This window comes from Magallana gigas, chromosome 8, assembly GCF_963853765.1.
Source record: "Magallana gigas chromosome 8, xbMagGiga1.1, whole genome shotgun sequence".
Classification (NCBI taxonomy): domain Eukaryota; kingdom Metazoa; phylum Mollusca; class Bivalvia; order Ostreida; family Ostreidae; genus Magallana; species Magallana gigas.
Genome location: NC_088860.1, coordinates 19,856,417 through 19,879,019, shown reverse-complemented (window position 1 = coordinate 19,879,019; position 22,603 = coordinate 19,856,417). Strand labels below are relative to the sequence as shown.

At 35.0% G+C, this 22,603-nt stretch overlaps 1 protein-coding gene across 6 annotated transcripts in view; it reads right to left on the bottom strand.

The window, feature by feature from the left end:
• The window catches only part of LOC105349228 (uncharacterized), a 55,049-nt gene that overhangs the window by 8,433 nt on the left and 24,013 nt on the right, over positions 1 to 22,603 (bottom strand). The window contains exons 4-11 of one of the 6 annotated variants that reach the window (XM_066067846.1): positions 17,410 to 18,969; positions 12,143 to 12,323; positions 11,547 to 11,615; positions 7,830 to 7,963; positions 6,512 to 6,529; positions 3,229 to 3,370; positions 2,061 to 2,215; positions 1,699 to 1,719 (exon numbers count right to left, since the gene is read on the bottom strand). In XM_066067846.1, the coding sequence (XP_065923918.1) occupies positions 1,699 to 1,719; positions 2,061 to 2,215; positions 3,229 to 3,370; positions 6,512 to 6,529; positions 7,830 to 7,963; positions 11,547 to 11,615; positions 12,143 to 12,323; positions 17,410 to 18,969 (2,280 nt within the window). The remainder of the gene's footprint in view (positions 1 to 1,698; positions 1,720 to 2,060; positions 2,216 to 3,228; positions 3,371 to 6,511; positions 6,530 to 7,829; positions 7,964 to 11,546; positions 11,616 to 12,142; positions 12,324 to 17,409; positions 18,970 to 22,603) is intronic. The other 5 variants (XM_066067847.1, XM_034472094.2, XM_066067849.1 and 2 more) reach the window with 5 other exon arrangements.

Here is a 22,603-nt window from a genome sequence, read left to right as displayed (position 1 = left end):
TCATATAGATACATAGTAAGGTACAGATATTTTCATTGAAATATTGACCTCCACTTGATAGACAGGTTCCAGTCTTTCCACAGAATTCTCCCGGCTTTCATGGAGAGTCCGACCTCCAACAATCCTCATGGATCCAAACCTGGACCTATCCAAGGCCCCCACCTTCATAACAGGGTAGGTGCCCTGTCTGTTCATGGAAGGCGTGGCCCCTGCCATCCTCTAACCTCACAGGGCTTTACCCCATGTATTTATCTCCACCACCACAAATCCAACAAATCTTCCATGGTCACTGGTGTAATGTCTTCACTTCACTATTAAAGTTTGAAATTACCAGTACACACACGCACAACAAAAAAGACACCTTTGAAGTGCAAAACCAGGGAGAATACCAGTATATGACACTACAACGAAATTATGTCCATAAACTGAATAAAATATTCATGTTAATTGTCTTTCCACACTTGAATTAGTCATTGTCTTTCATTCAAAGAAGCATATGCATCCAAATTGTCAACCTTGTCCACAAACAAGGAAATGCGTATTTGCGTAAATGTATTTGTCGACTTTCAAAATCCTGCTTCCAAACTACTGAATTCCCTGTTTGTTTTCCCTACATGTTTCATAGTTCCTAGCTATAACAGCATGTACAAACTCAGATCCTTTGCCATGACATCTTAATATTAGTGTTGCTATAAATCATCAGAACCTTGGGAGCCCCCTGTGTACGTAATATTCCATGTGTAAGTGGAGGTAGGGCTGATATAACACCATCCTGCTGCCCTGAGCTCGCACATAGTACATCCTGGTGATCTACTCTCTGATTCACTCCATCTCTCTTGCTGACCACTTCATGTCTGATTAGTCGTGATATCCATCAATAAAGAACACTCTCATCAGGAGCTCACAATTTCCTCTGCTGGCTCCATATACCCTCACACAAAGAAACTCAATCCATTGTTCCGTTCACCATTAATGTAAGATTGGTCACCCACAATGCCACTTCTTTCATATTTCAGAACAAAATGCCATAAAACCATTGTTTCAAAAACAAGAAATCAATGTTTGCTCCACAGTTTTCCGATATAAAATATGTATTCCAAGCGCTCATCAAAACGGCAACATTTTTTTGACTCGTCATCATAAAAATTTTCTATCCGAAAACATCATCTCCTATTTCACCTTAGATCAATGACGAATCCCTTGTTAGTCTGTCCTCCATGTTATATCAGGTCCACAGCAAGGAAACATGTCTCTGCACTTTGATTTTACCAAGAAAGCACATGCTTTTTTCCAATGAGTGACATACAAACTCCCGTGTACGTTAAAGAATTAACTAGCAGCCAAATTAAGTCCAAAATATTGATCTCTCTATGGGAGCTAGACTGTATATTTTATCATCTTAATGGGCCCTGTTTACATCAAATTACAGGTTACCACCATATCTTTTTAATAAGCATACAGAAAAAAAATACTTATTTTCCATTTAGCTGTATTTGACTTTTGCCCATGAGAATATTTCTTGCATTAGTTTCACCTTTTATAGCCTTGACGAATGCCAAGATATTTTTCTTAAAAGGCAATGACATGCAACTTGCATTAGTTTTTTAACTGTCAGCAGATTTTTTGTAAGTGTTCCAGACAGGAAAAGAAAAAAAAAAGAAATACCAAGGGCAATAACTCTGATGCTGATATACTTACAAAAAACAGCCTGGGTATTTTCTAATGGAAAGAGATCATAGAGATTTGTGATACAAATCTTTGCTTAGTATGAGGTAAACCTAAAGTCATATAGTAAATGCTCTACCCACTTATTCCAGAAATATAGAACAAGTACATGATAAAGCATCAAACATACATGAGTCTCGACATTAATGTGTACAATAATAAGCCATTACAGACTACCAAGGCATTTTGAAATGCTGATATTGCCAATATATTCACAGCAAGCAGAAGTTCTATTGTTATGTGAGCTGAAAATTAGTGCAATAAATGTCTTGCATAATTTTCAGCTTCCTAGATTGAATACATGGGAAGCCTTGGTTTTTTAATGCCGTCCTTACCTCTCGTAGGGTAGACAGATAGTGAGCGGATATTCGAGACGTGAGACTTTTTTCGTGGAGACTGATTTGGTCTGTGGAGAATTCCGAGCCCTCGTCACTGCTACTGTCATTGTCATAGTGACACATCACATCTTCCCTGTGCAGATTTGAAGACGCTGTAAAAATAAACCAATAAAATATATATCATGAAACAGGTAGTTTATTATCTCTATTTTTCTCAGTTGAACTCACAAAAATTTAACACCAAACGAGGTGTTCTATTCCTTTTGAAGGATTTGTTTCTTCTTTTCTTTTGGCCACAAATACCTATTGTATCTTTCATGTAGTTCCGCCTTGTATGTGAAATAAATACGTGACATGTTAAGTCATTTGTAAAAGAGATCAAGGTTTATTTCCCTCTGAGCAGATATCAGATCTCATAATATTGGTAAATATACAAGTGTAAAAATGACATTCAAGTTTGCATGCTGGCTTGCTGCTACAATTTCCATATAAATCAGACCAGTATATACTACAGTTCACGTGCAGGTCATATTATAAACCTTATCATTGAATTTATCTTTAATGTGGTTATGATACAAAACAATTTAAAGGAAAATCTGATAATTAAACTAAAACATATAATATTGATGCAGGAAGCAATAAAGGTTTTACCCCCTGTCGTTTGTTATAAAAAAAGTTTGTGATGGTCGAAGCTATATTTTATGCAACTATTTATAAATCTGGTTATCAAAGGGAAAATTTTCCATTAACTGATATTATATAAATTTCAAAGTTCATCAAACAAGTGTAAAATCTAATAATATTGTCAAAATATGTAAAGTGTTTTTCTATATTTAAAGGACAATAATACTTAATTGCTATACAACTATACATATATATTATATATATTTTAAGTGAGAAAACATATATTTTGCACTGAAATTAATGTTTTTAATATTTAAAGCTGGATGTGTAGACTGTATAAGCATCATTGTTAATCTATATCAACCAATATACAAAAAAATAAAAATCAGCGCCTATCAAAATTTTTATGCCTTCAAGACATAAATCAGATAATTATATTTCTAAGAATCGGGGCAGAATGCTTAAAAGCCTAAATTAGCTCTCAGCTTAAAATCTGGCTGACATTAAGCACCTGAAAGTGAAGAATTTGATGCTGACATACCTATGGTACTGAGGAACTTTTTCCTCTTGCTGAGTTTGTCCAGACTCTCAGGCATACTGTGGGACCTGACCAAGGGGGTCTTCCGCCTCTGTTTCCGTGGGGTGCGCTCCAGCCGTGTCTTGATGGGGTGAGGGGTGGACATCTGAAACAGGTCACATAGTGTCATAAAAGAGCAGTTCTCCAATGAATTCACTTTTAATCCTTTTTTTGTACACACATAAATAAACCAAATTTTCCAAATTCCACAATGTATTACAAGTTGAATGAAATTGAATGGATTTGGAATTAATGGATTATATTGCACAATAGTGAGTGTGTATATATCTCTTTGGAACAATAGATTCTGTACGCAAGTTTCTGTTCAAACTTCTATGGAAATTTAAAAGCATGTCACAGATATTGTGTAATTTTACATGGTTTAATGTGAGAATACTCAATAGAACTCTGGGGGATTTCCTAGGCCCCCATTCACAAATCTATTTTAACACCTTTATAATAGATAGGTGGGAAAGGTCATCTATGGACCAAGTCGTGATAATTACAGGTCAGGTGTTTAATTACTTGATGACATGTTAGACAGGTGAGATAATTAATCCAATAGGTTGATTGTAAAAGGTGTGAACGATGTACTTAATTAATGTAGGAATATACTAGTGTACTCATATATAATAACTGGGTATGTACATGGATGGATGTTTACCAGCCTAGCTCATTCACATACATATGACTTGAAATAAAATTCTGATGTAAATACAATACAAATTAACATAAACATACTTAACATAGATACACCTTATACTTTGATCAAATGTAATTTTACAAATAGTCATTTATATTAATCATTCAATAATCCATTAATTAATCAATTAAAGCACAGAATATATATTTCATAGAACCTTCATACAGCGAATCATTTTAAAGAAAAAAATATGTGTTTATTCTGTATTTTGTTGTATTATGTAAAAAAAAACCCCAACAACATGACAACAGTTTTAATTTCCCTATGGTTAAAATAGAACTCACTCCCGTGTTAATCACACTATAGAAATGATAATTTAATAGCTCAGTTTTTCTTTTATTATGCGAAACAAACATTTTTCATTTAGACTATACTGGATCTCCCTGACCCAACACACCAGGACATGACAAAAATGTATCTTGTTTTCCTATAAAGAGATTTACTGACAGGAAGCCCAAGAAAATATATCATGTAATGCATTAGTCACAACCCACCTTAATAAAATGTGAAATTAACATCTACCATTATATATATAAGCTTTTCTTTACTATGATTGACATAATCATTTTCCTATGAAAATAAGTAATTTAGCAACTTGTATGGAGATCAAATTGACCTACAGGCCATTAATTTATTTCAAATACGGATGATATTTCTTATTAAAAAAGAGAAAACAATTTCAATATTAAACATATATAGACCAGTCTACAGTTCTGTGCCCTACCAGTCGGGATCTGTCTGTTTTGTTACAGGATACCCTCCGAAGAGGAACCGAGGTACACACATCGTTCTCGATAACGTGAACCACATTAATCCCGAGCCGAACACGGATTCCTTCCGACAAAAGATATCCGTTGGATAAAGCACTAAAATTATCACTGCCACATCGTCCTACACAGAGTTTATCCGAACTCATCTTAAAAATCTCAAACATAGCTGCTCCCTACTCCAACACAGTCAATGAAAACACTGATAAAGCTTCCCTTACTTATCATGACACTATGTGTTATAATTTGGGCCCAACAAATAAAAAAAAATTTAAAAATTCACCCTGAACCACTATAAACAAACACAACACTTGTCAGGCAACAAAAAGTGGTTGAGCGAGTTCGGAAGCTTTCAGAGCTACAAAGACTTTAAGTGTGTCCTCTGTCCGCCACAGGAAAGTTGAGACCACTAAGAACACCCCCCAGATAAGTAAATCCAGTCCTTGTACTAAATAGGAAGCACAAACAACAACACTTAATTGAGTAATATTACATTCACTCTGCAGAACACAACCGTGAAAGCAGTTCTTAATGCCTTGTTACACACACTGCCTCAGGGCCCTAACTCTTCCTGTTGAGTAGTTCATTTAAATAATTATTTTTTTTTTTTGGCTATTGACAATAATTTATGTGTTAGAATTCAGTGGACCTTAAATGTTACCTAATTAGATCATCAGCAATCATGGGTGTTTTAAATGAACAGGTAAAAGGGAGTATTTGATACACAAAACATAAAACATTGAAGTGTTTATTTTTAAACAAATAAATGAAATTAATACAAAGCTTTCTTTATACATGTAACATTTTGTTGTTTTTTTTTAGTCAGCTAATTTTAGGGGAAAACATTGACAAAAGGAAATATATACTGACAATTTGCCAGGAAACTCTCTCCCACGTTTTTATTAACATAAGAACACTTATCAATTAATATTTCTATTTTGGACTGGTGAGGATTGGAGGGGGAGGGGGGTGAACCGGGAGGGGGGAGGGGGGGTTATTATTCTTAAGAGGGCTTGATAGTCGTGGCAATTTTTAGACTTTTTTTTATCCCTTTTTTAGAAGAACACTATATATAAATGTATAGGAAAATACCCAAATTTAAAACGTTAACTCTAAAGATTTTTCCTTCATTAGTTTATAGCTAAAAAATCATATCTTAATTTAATCTAATAAAGATCTGATGCTAAATTTGTTGACTAACCAGCCTCCTTAATTAATTAATATACATTGTACCTTAAAATACACTGTACATGAAAACTTTGATATATAGTCTATATAAAGTACATTATATAGATTTCATAGAGAGTATGTATTTATTTCATCAGCATTCATCATATATATCCATGCATATATGTATATAGACATGTTGCAGTAACTGTAAATATATTTATACACAAACATCCGTGAGAGGAGCAGAAAAAACAATGCTGTCATATCTCTGACATGTATTAATATTCCCTTTTCACAGTCATTTCCTTTTCTTTTTAAAATAACAATATTTACTGTACAGCATATATCATGGGAATAACCATGCATGGAAACCTGTGTATCAATCCCACATGCTCACTGCACAAATCTCAGTTATCTCCCCCTGACTGCTAGCCGACTCGAACATGCACAATGATTCTGTCATACATGTATAGTCGTACATATGAAACAGCAATTCAAACAAAACGGAGAAAAGAACACACCACTCCTCCATAAGGAACACACAGGATGAAATATGTATGTAAAACAAAAGATTAGAAAAGAAATATCAATTCAACATTCAAATTACCTGTTTAACCAAATTTCTCTACAAATGCAATATGGCAAGTTCATTAATATTTTGGAATAAATTATTTTCAAGAATTTTTAAAATGAAGTGATAAATATTATTACTATGACTGATTTCATCCCATTTTTAACTGCGTTCCACAAATCATGCAGTTATAAAATGTACCAAACTAAGGTGTACTGGGCATATGTGTTGAAAATAAAATGGTGCAAAGATACCCCTGTCGTATTCAGAAATTAAATAAAGGAGAATGCCAGGGGTCTATCATGGCCATTTTATATATTTTTTTTAACTCATAAATAAAAAGATTCGCTGAATTTTAGCTGTTAAAGATTGTCAGGGATTGAAGGTAATACTGTGCCATAGTGTCAACTCTCTGATAAGTGAAGTGAATTACCGGTATGTAACTTTGAAGATTATTGTATGAAATATGTACTGACCACTATAAGCGTCCATAATTATTTAAAATGAGATACTGTACACAGGGAAATATTCGCCTCTGTTTTATTTTCGCCCCTTTTGCCCTCATTGTTAGCGGGCAAATTTAAGACTGGGCGAATTCTGATGTTTTCAATTATTTTTCTTTATTTTTAACAAAACTGTGTCTGGGTGAATTCAAGACAGGGCTAAACTGTTTGGAAGTGTAGAAGGGCGAAAATTACACGGGGCGAAAATAACCCTGTATACAGTAACCATCAGTTCACCTCATTTATACTAATAAAGCCCTCATTTTCTGGAAATCTTTATTGGTATAAAACAATTTAGACAATACTTCTTGTAAAACTCCAAAAAATGCTATACGGGAGTACAGTTGTATATATACTCTAAAAAAACACAAAAACCCCATTTATAAATTCTTACCACCTACCAACCTTTTATATGTATTTAGTTTGATGAGAATTGTAAACAAACTTTTCAATATACCATGTGTGAGTACGGTACTATTGGTCATAAACAGATTGATACTTCATCTGTGCATGTACATGCATGCTATTACCATAAATGTTTTCAATGAGCAGATGTCTCCCTTTCTATCCTATTTTCTCACAGAATATGATGACAATTTGACCTAACTATGTGTCAGACCTACTCTGTAATCAGACAAGCAGATACTATGGTCTACCAAATCCTCTAGTAGGTCAAGGTCATAGTTGCATGCTTTCAGTATTTTCATCCTTGAACTAGCTGCAAACCTGTTCATTCACTGACAAGAAATTTACTTTTAAGAGATTTTACCCTACAACTTCTTTCTGCCTCAAACTAATTTTTCAAGGACTTCCCACCCCATCCCCCCCCTTCCTTGGTTTAAACAACTCACCCTTCTCATGCTTGGTTTTTGTTCGTAACTGTACAGATGTCCATACTTCTCCAAATTTTGTAGAGAGCTGTAGGGCAACAAGCATATCTGGCTCCCAAATGGCTTCATATCTTCTTCCCCTATGGAGCTCCCACCTAGAAGAGAGAAATCAACTCATCATAAAGTTATGTAACATAGCTGGCTCAATAAGAATCTGTATTCATGATATTTCTTTGTTTCCAATGAAGTAAATCTTATGTTGACTTAGGAAGCATCATTACATCTATGTATCTAAGATGCAGCTAATCATTCAAACTTATGAAGTAAAGTGATTATACATGTATCTTGACCATCTTGTTTTGATATGATAAAGAGTATTTTTCTTCTCCAATTAAGTTTGACTTATTAATAATTCTATGACAACAACAAGAATGCAATAAATCTGCCAAGTACCACTGATAACGGTAAGAAGAGAGCCATTACTACCCAGAGACATTTTCTCCCAGAGATTAGACCCTAGCTTGTAGAATATGATGTCACATAGCTTGCTGTATGCAGGAAGCATATGAACAATGTCCACATGCATAACATTGATCAAGAGACAACATAAATATAATATATTTATAAGCATACAATGCATATTTGTTTAAGGTTCATTATCCTCTTGTTTGTTTACTCAAGATTTTGATTTATAAATACATTTATTTTTTTCAACTGAAAGTATGATCACGGTGCAAACAATTTTAGCCTTCCTTGACAGAAATCATGGTTTAACATTATAGCTTTTATAAGGCATAATTGTAATTAATATAGTGAGATTTATCTCTCTTACCAGACTGTCTAAGAACCAAAAATACACACTATATGTGGTACAAGTACAATTAAAATTAATGAATATACATTGTACAAAAAAAAGTAAAATACATACAAGTTATGTACCGTGCATGTATATACATGAAAATATGCTTCATAATTCAAATGAAATAAGTCTATATGTTCAAAACATTTTTATCAAAAAGCCTATTAAAATCCTTCAAAAATAGAACCTGCATGCCTGCCCTAAATTCCTTAGACAAAAAAATCTTGCTACTAATTTTCTTTCTACAGATACCAGTAATTCCTCCCCCCGCCCCTCACTTCTATGCACTATATGTATTAACCCATTTGCCCAAAATTACTAGTATTATGATGAACTTTGTAACTTTGTAAATAAGGAACTAACAAAGTGTTAAATAAGAGCTAGTACTTACGCATTTACGTATTTATTGCAATACATGTGACATATATACTTGCTCAAGTGTTCATGAATTAGATAGATCTGCATAATATGGAGAATTTTCCAAAAATATACAATACGGAGAATTTTCCAAAAATATTCAAATGCTTATTTTGGGAAATGATAAAAAGAACAAAATACTTATCGCCAATTTAAAACCCGTCAAGGACTACTGACAGCAACACTTAGCTAACTTTTTAAGAAACTTGACAAAAATTTGTCCAATCAAAAGATACCAGCATAAGAAGCAGGACGGTCCTTCAAAGGAATTCCCAAACACTCCATCACTGTGACATTTCCTAGTTGATCACAACCTCCAATGCAAAGTTTGCCATTTTGGCTGACACAGATAATATATAATACACATTGATAATGATGATGATGATGATACTATCCCCTAATAAAAATCAACCGGAAGGCAAGTCACTTAGAAATATTCACACAAACTGTCCCCATCTAACCGACACTTTCCTGAGATCACAGTATATATATGCAGTGGTTGCTGCAGTAAACAATAATAGCTGATCCCTGCCTCTATCTAGACTCATATAATCGCTGATCCCTTCTTCTCTGGTCAACACCCCTAGCATTCCTTTCTAATTGCTATGCAGATAAAAAGCATAACAATTTTTTTTATATATTCCGCACTATCTCAATATTCTGTCTAAGTGGTGAACAGATTTTTTTCTGTTTTTATACGTTTGTCAATACTTTCATAGAGAGGGTGAACCCCTTTTTTTAAAAACTCTTTATGCGTATACTGGTAAATTTATTATTTTCTTCAAGAAACTTTTTATGAAATAAACCAACTGTTATGTAACCTGCGTTTCCAAGTAGAATGGGGTGATAAGATTAGAAGTCTATATTATCTTTTATGCTGGGGGGTATATTCATTGTTAGGTTGGAAAGAAAGCTTCTTTTATGTTCCAGGATAAATTCGCTACTCGCTGTTATTTTGTGGCTGTTGTAGGTATACCTTTGGAGGTTAAAAAACAAGTTGTTATATCATCTTAACAATAAACGATTTTACGACAATCCTTAATATATTTAATTAATACCGGTAGTCTCATTGATTTGCAAAGGTGAACATTTTTAAGAGATTAACAATTTCAAGGCATATGAAGTAGATGAAATATTAGATATTCTAAGAAAATACTTATAAATCCCAAATAACGACTGAATAGAAATAATTTATATCTGTACACATAGGTACTACAAACAATTCGATAAAAATACTGGTAAAATGAGCCAAGGAAATTTTTTTCTCAGTTGAAGGTTGAAAAAAGGGAAAGTTTATATAATATATTAAAACAAGGAAATGTAAAAGCAGTTTATGGTTTAGCTAACCTAACTGTTAACATTTTCAACAGACAAACTTAAGATACAATACTGTATTTAAGGATTTTTTGGACAATTTTTGTGCGAATTTCTTCTATAATAGCCATATTTGATAATTTATAAAACAAAAAAAAAAAAGGCTGTGTATTGATCACTTTGTTTATGCACCAACATATCTGTATTAAAACATATTTTTATATTCTGTTTTTAAATTCATAATTATTTATTCAAATTCTATTAATTTGATCTTTGTTTGGGGCAATGTTACTCCTAAAGTCCATATATGATATGCATATTATGTAGGAGGTACTTATTTAAAGGATATCTATTTGTGCTTCGAAGTTTTTTTTCTTCTGCAGCTGCTTTTCTGAGGAAAAAACGCTCATCAATCTTATGCAACGACATAGATTACTTTTTTAAGACTTATTTCATCTTGTTCCTGCTTTAACTTTTGGATACTTAAGAAAAATCTATTTTTATAAAATTTGTATCCAACTTATACTGATGATATTATTTTTGTCAAAGCAGAAATATTCGTTGAGGGCTTAATTTTGTTATTTTCATTGGCAGTATAAATAAACAAAATTAAATCAATGACGAATTTTTCACCAAAGTATTAATGAATACAAAGAGTTTACGATATGACGAAATTAAATGCCAACGAAATCTTATTTCGTTTCAAAAAGATTTCGTTTCAAAACAACGAAATTTTGACCCAACAAAAATATGTGTTTCTACAGTATACAAACAATTTAACATTGAACATGCTTTATATACCAGCATATATGTACACACATGCAATAATTCTCAAGGAAACAAAATTCAATCTAAATATAGTTTGTGTACAAGTTGATATACATACATAAAATACAATATTGCTAGGATCAACAAAACAATAAATGAAATAATCTGCACATGCAAACAGAAAACTCTAAAAGCAATGAAGCTAAAAGCTGAATATCATAAGAAAACAATAAAACATTTAGACATGAATAGGGACAAAAAATAAAAAAAAATCACTGAAGGACAATCAGCCATGATGGAAATTTAACAAAAATGCCATAATAAAAATGCCAAAAAAATAATAAAGATATGGAATAGAACTCAACAGTAATTTCACTTACTACCTGTCAGAAAATCATAGTCGTCAATAACCTCCTCGTACATTTCATCAAACATCTGAACATTGTCCTCTGAAATATTTCCATAAATTTGTTACAAAGCCATAAGGTCCAGTATTCAGCACTTTTATATACATCAAGTACATGTAAGCTAGCTAGCTAACAAATTGACTTTGTCATATATTTGCCACTACATGTACTTATGTATCTCAATATAAAGGCACTTGAAAGTACTCTCAAGGAAGGGTATCTACATTTGAATCTGTGAACATGTACATGTATATTTGTTTACAATATTGAAGTTTTTAAAGGGGTGTGCCATTTATTTGCTGCTGATAATTAAACAATTACAAAACAAATTTTTCAGCTGTACTTGAAACCAAGCTGAGTCAATGCTGCAGCTCTTAAATGGTGCATTTGATGCACATGTGCTGCAAATTATCAGGATACAAATTCCTAATGCACAAAGAATTTTGTGAAAGCTCATAAAAATGTGCTGCATATTTAGATATATCTCAAAGTGACTGTGACCTTGATCCATTGTGATAAAAGAAGAAAGAAAGCCCTGAAAACATCATTATGTCCAATTATCATCATACCTAGGTCTGATTTGGGCCTTTGCTTGGATTTGCGGGATGATTCCCGCCTTTTGACTGGAGCGACCTCCCCTGGTTCTTCCAGATCTGCCCATCTGACGCTGATTTCCGACTTGGGTCGTTCCGGCCTAGGTGACGGAGATTTTCGCCTTCGAACCACATTAGCAGTAGGATCTTGTGGGGTCTACAATTAACATTATAAATATTTGCAAGTACAGCCCATCAGTGTGTAATACAAAGTAATAATGATTTAGACTCTTGGGAGTCTAAATTGGCAGGTGAAACATGTAATCAGTAATACTCCAAACAAAAACAGTGAGAATAGCAAAACTGCTAAATAAAAGATCAACAGATTACTTAAAATGATAGAGGATTTCAGGGTTGATTCATTTCTGAAGCCATGTATCAATAAAATGGATTATTTAGATCCATCAGTGCTATCTCAAACATGGCTCCACCCAATGCATTTACACAGGCAGAAAAATGAAAATATTTCAAGACCTTCTATAAATATATATGCAGCTTGATGCTGGAGTGAGCATCTTTGATGCTGAGCCTAAATACACACTGTAAAATTATCTTGTCAGACTGCGTACGTAATTTGCTTCACCAATACAATAACATGAAATTGTAACCATTTTACCTTGAGAAATCCATTAAATACTCAAAACAGTACATTATTAAAATCACGGCGGATATTAAAGAAATGAAAATCCCTCTAACATGTCTAATAAGATAGAAAGAGATCCCTGAAGCTAAAACTGTAGCTGTGAAATAGTCGGCTAAAAAATAATATTACAAATCTAATATTAAAGAGTTATTGCTAAAGATTTTCATGAAGAGAGAGAGTAAAATTTTTTATCAAATGTTGAATCCATTCAATAAAAAATAAAAACACTTCCTGTAAATGCAAAAAGTCATAGTTTGACATTCTCTACAATAACAGTATCTATGTATCATGTACATGTACTTATTATTACACTTCAAACTAACCTCAGAATCAGAGTTATCTCCCTCTAAATTGTCATCACATTTATTCAAATCCGACTCCTCTTTTTCATCCACATTACAACTAATTTGCACAGAATCAGTTTCATCCATAAAACTGACAGCTTCTGCTGAATAAGTTTCATTTGAGATACTGACATTTCCACCTGAATCAGATTCACATGCAATATTGTCAGCTTCGCCAAAACTAGTTTCATCTTTACAACTGACAGTTTCAGTGGAATCAGTTTCATCTACAATACTGACAGCCTTAGTAGATCCAGTTTCAATATTGACAGTTTCAGTAGCATCAGTTTCATCCACAATATTGACAGTTTCAGTAGATTCAGTTCCATTTACAATGTTGACAACTTCGGCTGAAGAAGTTTCATCATCTGGACAAACTGATTCCTGTCCAGCATACGCTTGATCATTTCCTTTGTCTTCATCACATGGACTTTCAACAACTGCACCCTTTTCTTCAACAGTTTCTTCTGACCCCTCCCTGTCTAATTCACATGACGTCTCACTAGACACCTCTATTTGTATACCACTTGAATCCTCACTACCACTTGACCCCTCGCTACCACCTGACCCCTCACTACCATTAGTTCCATTGCATACCCCTGCATCTATCTCCCCTTTCTGATATGTGTCATTTCCAGTCACTCTTTCTACCTGCTCATCTTCATTATCGCTTGGTCTTGAATTCTTCCTCCTTGGTGACTCGCTACAACCATATGGTAGTAAGTGTTTCCCATTGGAATTGGTGTATTGCTCCTCTAGAGCTTTCCAAGACATGAGCTTGCTCTGCACAAGGCTCATACTTCCTATTCTGTTCAGCTCTCTGAACAGACTTTTGGGTCTCTCAGGATCGGGGTTTGATTCTTCCATGCTACCAGTCAAACTTGCTGGCAAACTAACAGGGATGCTTCTCTCTCCTTTTTGGTCCATCTCCAATCCGTGAATACTGCTCTTTCTTGCTTTTAAAGGCTTCAATCTTACAAAACTTTCATCACACATAATTTGTGCTGGTGCTTCATGTACCAACACCTTATTTGCAACTTCCTGCTTTGGAAAAACTTTCACTTCAAAATCAGTACTGCTCTCCCCTAATCTTAAATTTGTGTTATTTTGTGCAGTTTCTGTATAATTGCGAGGTTCGTGTAATGAAGTATCTATTCCTGTGAAAAAGAATGCTTCACTTTCATCACATGATTCATTGAACTGGTTCTTCTCCTCTACATTATCTCCACATAACTCCAGTGGAGCTGACTCGGATGGTACTTGAGGTGTTTTAATATGAACAATCTCTTTGTTAACCTCAAATAGGGAAGTGTCCTCTCCAGTAAAATGAAAGTCAGTACCCTCTTGTCCACCATGAAAACCAGCAACACATTCACAACTACCCTCTGCCACAGTCTCCGTCTCTTCACAGATCGTATTTTGGAGTCTCCTTGTAGGATCCTTATATCCTGACTCAGATTTCCCACATAGAAAATCCTGTTCCAAATGTCCTACCTTGAGATCTCGTCTTTGTTGGGCTGTGGACAATACCCTTGCAGTTGTGCAACTGGAACGAGAGCGTGGAGAGGTTGGAAGGCTTTTAGAGCCATGAAGATTGGTCTTGCTGGAAGGGAGACCCTCCTTCGTTGTTGACCTGATCGTAGTAGTCTCTTTCAGGCTTTCGGACCTTTTGACCATCCATGCTAGTTCGCAGTCACAAGACCTATCAATTCTCAGAGTTCTGAACTGATTGGAATCCACAGAGGAACAAGTGCAAGTATACTGCTGTTTGTGGCCACGTGATCTCTTAAAACAAGAGAGAAACATGGGTCCTTTCATTACCCAAAAAACACAATTACGGTTTAACAATTACGTCAATATCATTAGCAGAAGCCCTCAGCCACATTCTGAACATATTTCAAAAATCAAACACTTGGGTGAAACCATCAAAGTCTATTTTCTTTTTCCTCCAATCTATTATAACACTGTCTAATAAGAAACCAAAGGTGCAATTTCTTTCTGTGAATTACGTTTTCACTTCTTTCCTCGGCTTTTGCTGCAAGATTCAACAGACAGAGCAAAACAAACAAAAAGGTTTTTTTTCCCTCCCCACTCTTAATAAGTTTCCTCTGTCATCCAAAAAAGATTAATTCTTTCATCCTTATGCACAAAAATACATCATATGATTTAATTCCAGAGCAGAAATCAACAAATTTAACACACTTTCAAACTTAATTTCCTCAAAATCTGTCCTGCATGTTGAAAATTTCCTTATTTATTTTCAAAGGTCCTTAAACAAGCAAGACAATGGGTATATTTGTCCACTCGTAACGAAACCGACTCCCACAATAAACAGATGATGCCCGGGAAGTGTGTAATATTTCCTACATGTGGTCAACACGCATTGCATCACAGGCTCTTATACCAAGTTAGTTCATTGCCCTATAATCCACTGAGGTTATTCAACATCTATGCAGCATCCTTTGATGAATTTGCAATTACTCCTTTTCATTTTTTTCTTCTCTTTCCTTTCTTAATTCACTTAAATCCAGGTTTTTTTGGCTACCTATTTGGTACAGGTATATACATATATTTTGTAATTTTCCATGTGACAATCAGCTGATGGAGGGAGGAGTCAGTGTTTATACCTGGTATTCAGTCTCCTGGGGGAGTATATCTTAAACAGAAGTAAACAGTGACTTCAAACAAACCAAGGCAGTAAAACCATCCAAATTAATGATCTTTTCTCACCAACGCACATCACTGGACCCTGGGGGTACAGACACATGCAAATTTCTCAAATGGACCGATTTCAGCATGGGCTGGGGTATTTGCACACAGGTTTTTGCTACTTGAATTCTGACAGCATGGAACCCGAAATTCAGAAATTCCTTACTTTCTCCCATCTCTTATACTTTAAAAAAGATTCTATTACCATGGTAACTAATTACAACCATTATGCAACTTTCGTTTTTTTTTTTTTTTTAGTTTTGAAACACAAGTTTTCTTTTAATGTACTTGTGTCTTGTATGAAATGCACATTTCCCCCCGGCATTCCAGGGCTGAAATATATTAACTGCCAATGAAGTTAACCTCTTTCAACAAGAAATTAATCTCCTATACTTAATTACTCTTTTACTGCACCTTGTACTTCAAATTGTTATTGTAGGTAGATAAGAAAATTAGCTGATTCTCCATTTAGCACATTCTTCAACATCAGAGTTCAGATATAATGAGAGAAAAATGCCTTTGAACTTAATTTATTAGCACCAAAATTTTCCTTCTAAAAAGAACTCCTCTGCTTTGAAAAACATCTTTAATTTTCTTAAATTCATTTCAATTTATTCGAAAATCAACTGGTGAAAATTGGGAAATAACTTTATTCTTTACTTATGGCCAGTCTATATAATACCATATGTACATGTTTATGAAATGTTTTCCATACATGCATGTCAAAAATTATGACTGACTATGCTATAAGCATTTGTCAATAAAATGATGGTTGACAGTTAAATTGAAGCAAAAACTAAATGCATTTGAAAATTCAAAAGAAAAGCAATTTTATACCGGTCAGATTGAAAAGCTGATCAAAATGAAAGAAATGATGATATTTTACTATTATAAGCATGATAACATCCTATTACTAGAGAAGATGGCAGATTCAGAATCTAAACAAGTTTTGCTCATAAAAAAAAGAATGGAATAGGATTGACCACTAATTGGAGCAAGATCTAAGGATGATCATATATTTTTCTATAATTATCCTAATGGTAAATGAAACTGGATAATGGGAGATAACTCTTCATACCTTTTAGTATTGTACTTGAAGTCTGTACAAATATTTGACTGTGATCTCACACAAAGTGAAAACTGTCGATTCATCAGTCTATAGTCTACCTGAGACAACCTTCAGGACGTTTGATTGTTGTTTTTCACTGACCACAGCCAGGATGTAATATATAGGCTAAAGAGGAGTGAAAGAATGAGTACAGATGCACTAAACCAAGGATGACCTCAGAGACTGATGACTTACATTTGTATATTACACATACGCTCCAAGACAACCTCTCACCACAGCTACAGCGTATGTATAAGTGTAATATACGTCATTTTTATGTGAATAAGTACCAAATACTCATACAGGGCAAATAGCTAGGTTAAGGAACTGTGACAAGGTGGAGCCATGTTGACATCTGTAACGATCTGACTGCATCTGTAACACCACTATCAAAGTCAAACCTACTTTTTGTTACATGCACTGAACCAGCCTTACTCACCTTGATTGACTCACTGCTGGAGTGGAAGCTGACGTCTCTCTGGATCCCGCTGTCCTTGCTGTTACTGGGGGTTATCTCACTCTCCTGGGGGTGGGGAAGGTACCCTGAGGTATCCACTATTATAGAACTACCCCCAGAGCAGATTGATGCAGAATCGGAGGAATCCAGCTTTGACATGGATGTTTTAAATGGTCCGTCATACTGATCTCTGATGGGCGAGCTAGGGAGACTGACATTGGAGTTTCTGCGCGGAATTGGTACATTGCTAGGCTTGGGACTTATCGGTCTCTTCGGGTGGTTGTCCAAATTTTGAACGGCTAAAAGTCTTGAACCAGAATTGTTTTCGTTTGCAAGTTTCAACGTTTTCTGGTAGTCTGTGGATTTTCTGGGAAGACTGTTTGCTTTGCTGTTGTCATATATTTCAGCTGATGTATGTCTCCGCCTGAACTGACTAGAATAAGGGGAGTTGGGAGCAGAGTCCACATGAATATCCATGTCACCCTGGAACACTGCAATAGGTGGTGAAATAAGTTCATCCATGCTTCTCTGAGACATGAACTCTCCTCTATTCTTTTTGGTGAATAGTCCTAAGAGTGACATTTTTCTTGTCCCAGAATCCTTAGATTTGTTTGGGTCAGTAAATTTCTCCATTGGTTTATTCTTTTTGAACACCTTATGAAAGAATCCAGATCCTTTGCTCTTACCAGAATCACTACACATTGAATATTCTGATGGGGTCAGTGATAAATTCCCGACACTATCATTTCTCTGAGAAATTTTCATTGAATTAAGATATCCCCGTTCCTGGGCTTTCCTAAAGCTTGAATTCCTCTTCAACTTCACAGTTCCTAATGTTCCCAACTCCCTAAAACTTGCACTTCGTCGTTTCACATTTTCACTGGGTCTCTTTCTCTCTGTTGTCATATGGGACTTTTCCTCTGAGTCTGATTCCACTCTGTGGGTTTGTAATTGACTCTCATCCACAGATAAAGGACGGGACTTTCTGTTTTCACCATCCTGGTCCTCGTGTCTTGTCCGACGCTTCACAAGCACGTGCCAGTTTGGCGAAGAACCATCATTGTTATTCTCAATCACAGTCACATCATTTTCATTTTTCATGAACACATCAATGTCTTCATCCTCATCATACAACTTTGAACTTTCAGAATTATATTTGCCTGTCAAATTGGCCTCTGAGTAAGACCTGCCATTGTGAAATCTGACCTTTGACTGTTCTAGGTCCTCAGAGGACTCCAGAGACAAATCCTCATCCAGCTGCACAAAAGTCTCCTCACCTTCCTCCTCTTCGTAATTGGTCTCTATCACAAAATGGCCGTTTCTGTAGATGATTCGATGTTGTGATGTGTTGGACAAGGAAGTTGTGGGCAGACTCTGACTTCTGTTGAACACATTTCTCTGTGAGACGAGGGGGCTACTGGCTGCAGCCTTTTTATCTTTCACTGGGATCAGACAAGTATCACTGTTTTGTCCTTGCTTGTTTAGGTTAAGTCCTCCATCATTCCCGTTGACTTCCCCATGCTCTGTAATCTCTGACAACAGCTGAAAAACAGTACAAAAACACAGGGTAAACACACATGCCAACTAAATCAAGTGAATGAATTCTTATCAACGTCAAAATCTGCTCCACCATCTATACATCAATGAAACAAAAATTCTCTCAAGTCAAAGATCCAGATTGGCATATGCTGATGATACTAAAGGGATTAAATTTAATACCAGTTAACATGATACATCTCCTAAATGCATTCTCTGAATGGCACCAGCTAACATAATGAATTTGATGAACAGGTGCTAGGATGGGTTTTAAGATTCACTTCTTGATAAGACCGGGTGTTAAATATCTATAAGCATTGCATTTGTTTAGCAACTTGTTTAAAACCAATGGCAAAAATTAGAGGAAATGAGATAACATGGATAAGGAGGATAAGAGGTCTAATCTCATTAATGAAGTCTGATAATCCAGAGATTATCAATGATGAGGCAATTCATGTTTTATTTTCAATCAAGATTCAGTGGGTAGGTTATAAAGTTGACACAATGATGGATGAGATATAAGTCCTTAATGACCCCTGGTACCCTCTAGTGTACAAGGATACATAAACACAATTACTAGCTGGCCTGAGCAGGGCTTGCATGTAACTTTTATTATCGATAGGAAAACACCATGAATATTTCCCATATATTTTACAGGAAATATAGTTTTTATAAACCAAAACAAAAGCAATAAATAAATATGAAGTTACATAACAATATATTCACGACTTATGTGCATCATATTGCACAATTAAAAAAAAATTATCATTTAAAAACTTTTAACATTCACCAGTTTATGGTTAAAAAAAAATAGAGCTTAGCTGTAGATTTATAAGATGATTCAGTTACTAAATAATTGACATATATATGTCAGTTACTGGGCTATGGTGACCAGAGAGGACCACACTAAAGTTCATGTCAATAATAACCACACACAAACTTCACCTGTGGACAATCTAAATCCGTCAAAAACTGTCTGAAATCTCCGTCGAAAGCACAGAGGGAGGACATGGTAGACATACAAAAGGAGTGCCACCCCATGTCCTGAACTGCCATTGCATCCTCCATGAATATATCAAAACAAATTCCAGAGAGATTCTCCAAGCAGCTATAATCAAACAAATCCTCACTCCATAAGTTAGCCTTCCATCAACCTCTCAAATCTAATGCACAGAAAATCCATCATCGAAAAACTGGTTTACCAACTAACTACTGCATGTACCGGTAGACATGTTTACACAGCATGGACACATGTGGTCATATCTGCATGCTGCTTGCAATTCAAACAGTCTTTGAAGTATGAAATAGTTATGTTTTGGTAATCATAATCCTGAATGATAAAAATCAAGATTATCTCTCTCTGGAACAATAAACTATTAACACGGACAATGGTCAGTTCCTCAGGTGTAACGCTGTAACCCCCAGGCACCAACTTCACGGGTCACATGATGACAACACAGAAAACATCCACAGGAAAACATTAGAACACATCCATTAATATTTGGCCCAAACTCACTTAAAAATTGATTTTCGGTGTTACCCTTCACTTTTTTCATTCTGTCTTTTTTAAAATCCTCTCGTTTTTGCTGCCAAACCTATTCCTTAATTCAAAATTGTTTGAATGAGGCACCACATTTGGGGTCCATCACAATTTAGCATTATAAACATTTCAAACTGTCACCGAGTTTGTAAGAGAGGGGAAAATGGGAGGAAAAAAATTGCATATGATGCTAACAATTCCCCATCAAACTTAGAAACTGCAAAAGAATTTAAAGACATATTATATAACTTGGATATTATATGACACTCTAAGGCTCTGCAGTTTCTCAGAGCATCTGGATCTGAGGAAACTCCCCTCAACTGAATCAGCTGGCCCCCCTTATCAGTAGAATTTCATCTGTTGGAGAGCTATCATTGACTGTGGAAGGAAACTGATTCCTGCTGAGACACTGTCTGACAAAACTGTAATCTCTCATCACCCTCTAGATAATTATTATTCACCCTCAATAGGAAGATTCAGCGACAAAATGCAACAACAGCTTCAGCTTGTCATTGTGTGCATCCAGTTCCGACAACAAAAAGCCCTCTTAAATAAAGCAGCCAAAGAACACAATGTCATAACTGCATATTTTGTAGCTAAAGTTAGACGTTATCTCGTGAATTGATCATTCTCAGACTTTTAAAACACTTTTCCCAGCCATGAACAACTGCAAGATCAAAGAACATACTATATGGAAGGAAAGTGTTTAAAACCAGTTAACATGCACTCCTCTTAAAATTTAAGAAACAATGTACTTTGTTCACCAAGGCTTACCTTCAAAACATTCATATTAAAACACATCAGTATGGGTTTATCACCAAGTGCATGCCTCTTGAAGTAGTAATCCAGCACATGGGAATTCAAACTTTACAATTCAAGCTTGGTCAAGTTCTAATCTCTCCAACCCACACCCCTAGAAGAGTATCTTTTAAGGTAAAACTAGCCACTTTCCTAATAGACGGATTATTGGGCTTTGGGTAACAATAAACTGCAGTCTTGAACCAACAGACCCTTTTGTGTGCATTATTAGCTTAGCACCATGAGTCTAAGTAATGGGAAAGCACAGGTCAATATAACAAGACTTGCTCAGCAAAACAAAACTGGGACAGATCAATCCACTAGCTAAACAAACAAGTGCTTGCACACATAAACCAGGTAAAATTTACTTCACCAAGATAATGCGAAGAACAAATGGAAGGAAGGGGGGGGGGGGGTGGGTGGACAAAAAAGTTAATGGCCACCTAGTAAGCATTAATTAAAATTGTACATTTAATTATCAGTATGACCTGCTCAGTGCTCATAATCAATGATACTAGTTTTTGAGAATTAACTTGATCCATATGTGATAACTCTATTTACTGCATTAAATGCAATCTATCATAGAGACACAAGAGTTCTCTTTCCTTTTACACCAAAGTTCTAATAATATCTAAAAACTGATAGAAAAACTAATCGTGTACGCTGTAGTCAAAGTATGAAAAGGAGTACTTTAACCATGTAACAATATGTATAGAATTAACGTTCCTCTGCTAATGTGTCTACCATCCGTAGGGATCAATGAAATCTTTATCTGTTCAACTGTTCAAGGTGCACACAATGACAATTATAATCAATGGGTCACCGGGAAGAAGTAATATGACAAAAAATCCCAAAGATTTCTTTGGTATGTAGCCATGTGCTGATGTATATAAATCATTTTGGTTACATTTCAATATGAACTTACAGCTGCACAAAAATGAACTTACACAAAAACGATTTTTTTCTTCAGAAAATCAATGTCCACACAGAATGTCCACTGCATTAATACAACCTGATTAATTAAATGATTACTTAATCTATGTATAATAAAAAATATATTGATAGCAGCCTTCTACACAATCCTTTTTTGGCCTCTGTCATTTTTGGGAATTCATCAGCATAATCAGGACCCCTTGTATCATTAAAGCAAAATTGAAAATTAAGTTTATTTCATGTAAAGTGGAATATCTGATAAATGGAAACGTAAGATCTAATTAATTCAAGGGAAAACTCAGATTACATAATGTACATATGGTATTTCTTATTTTTTTCGAGTTTATCAATAAAATTCGAATTTCGTTC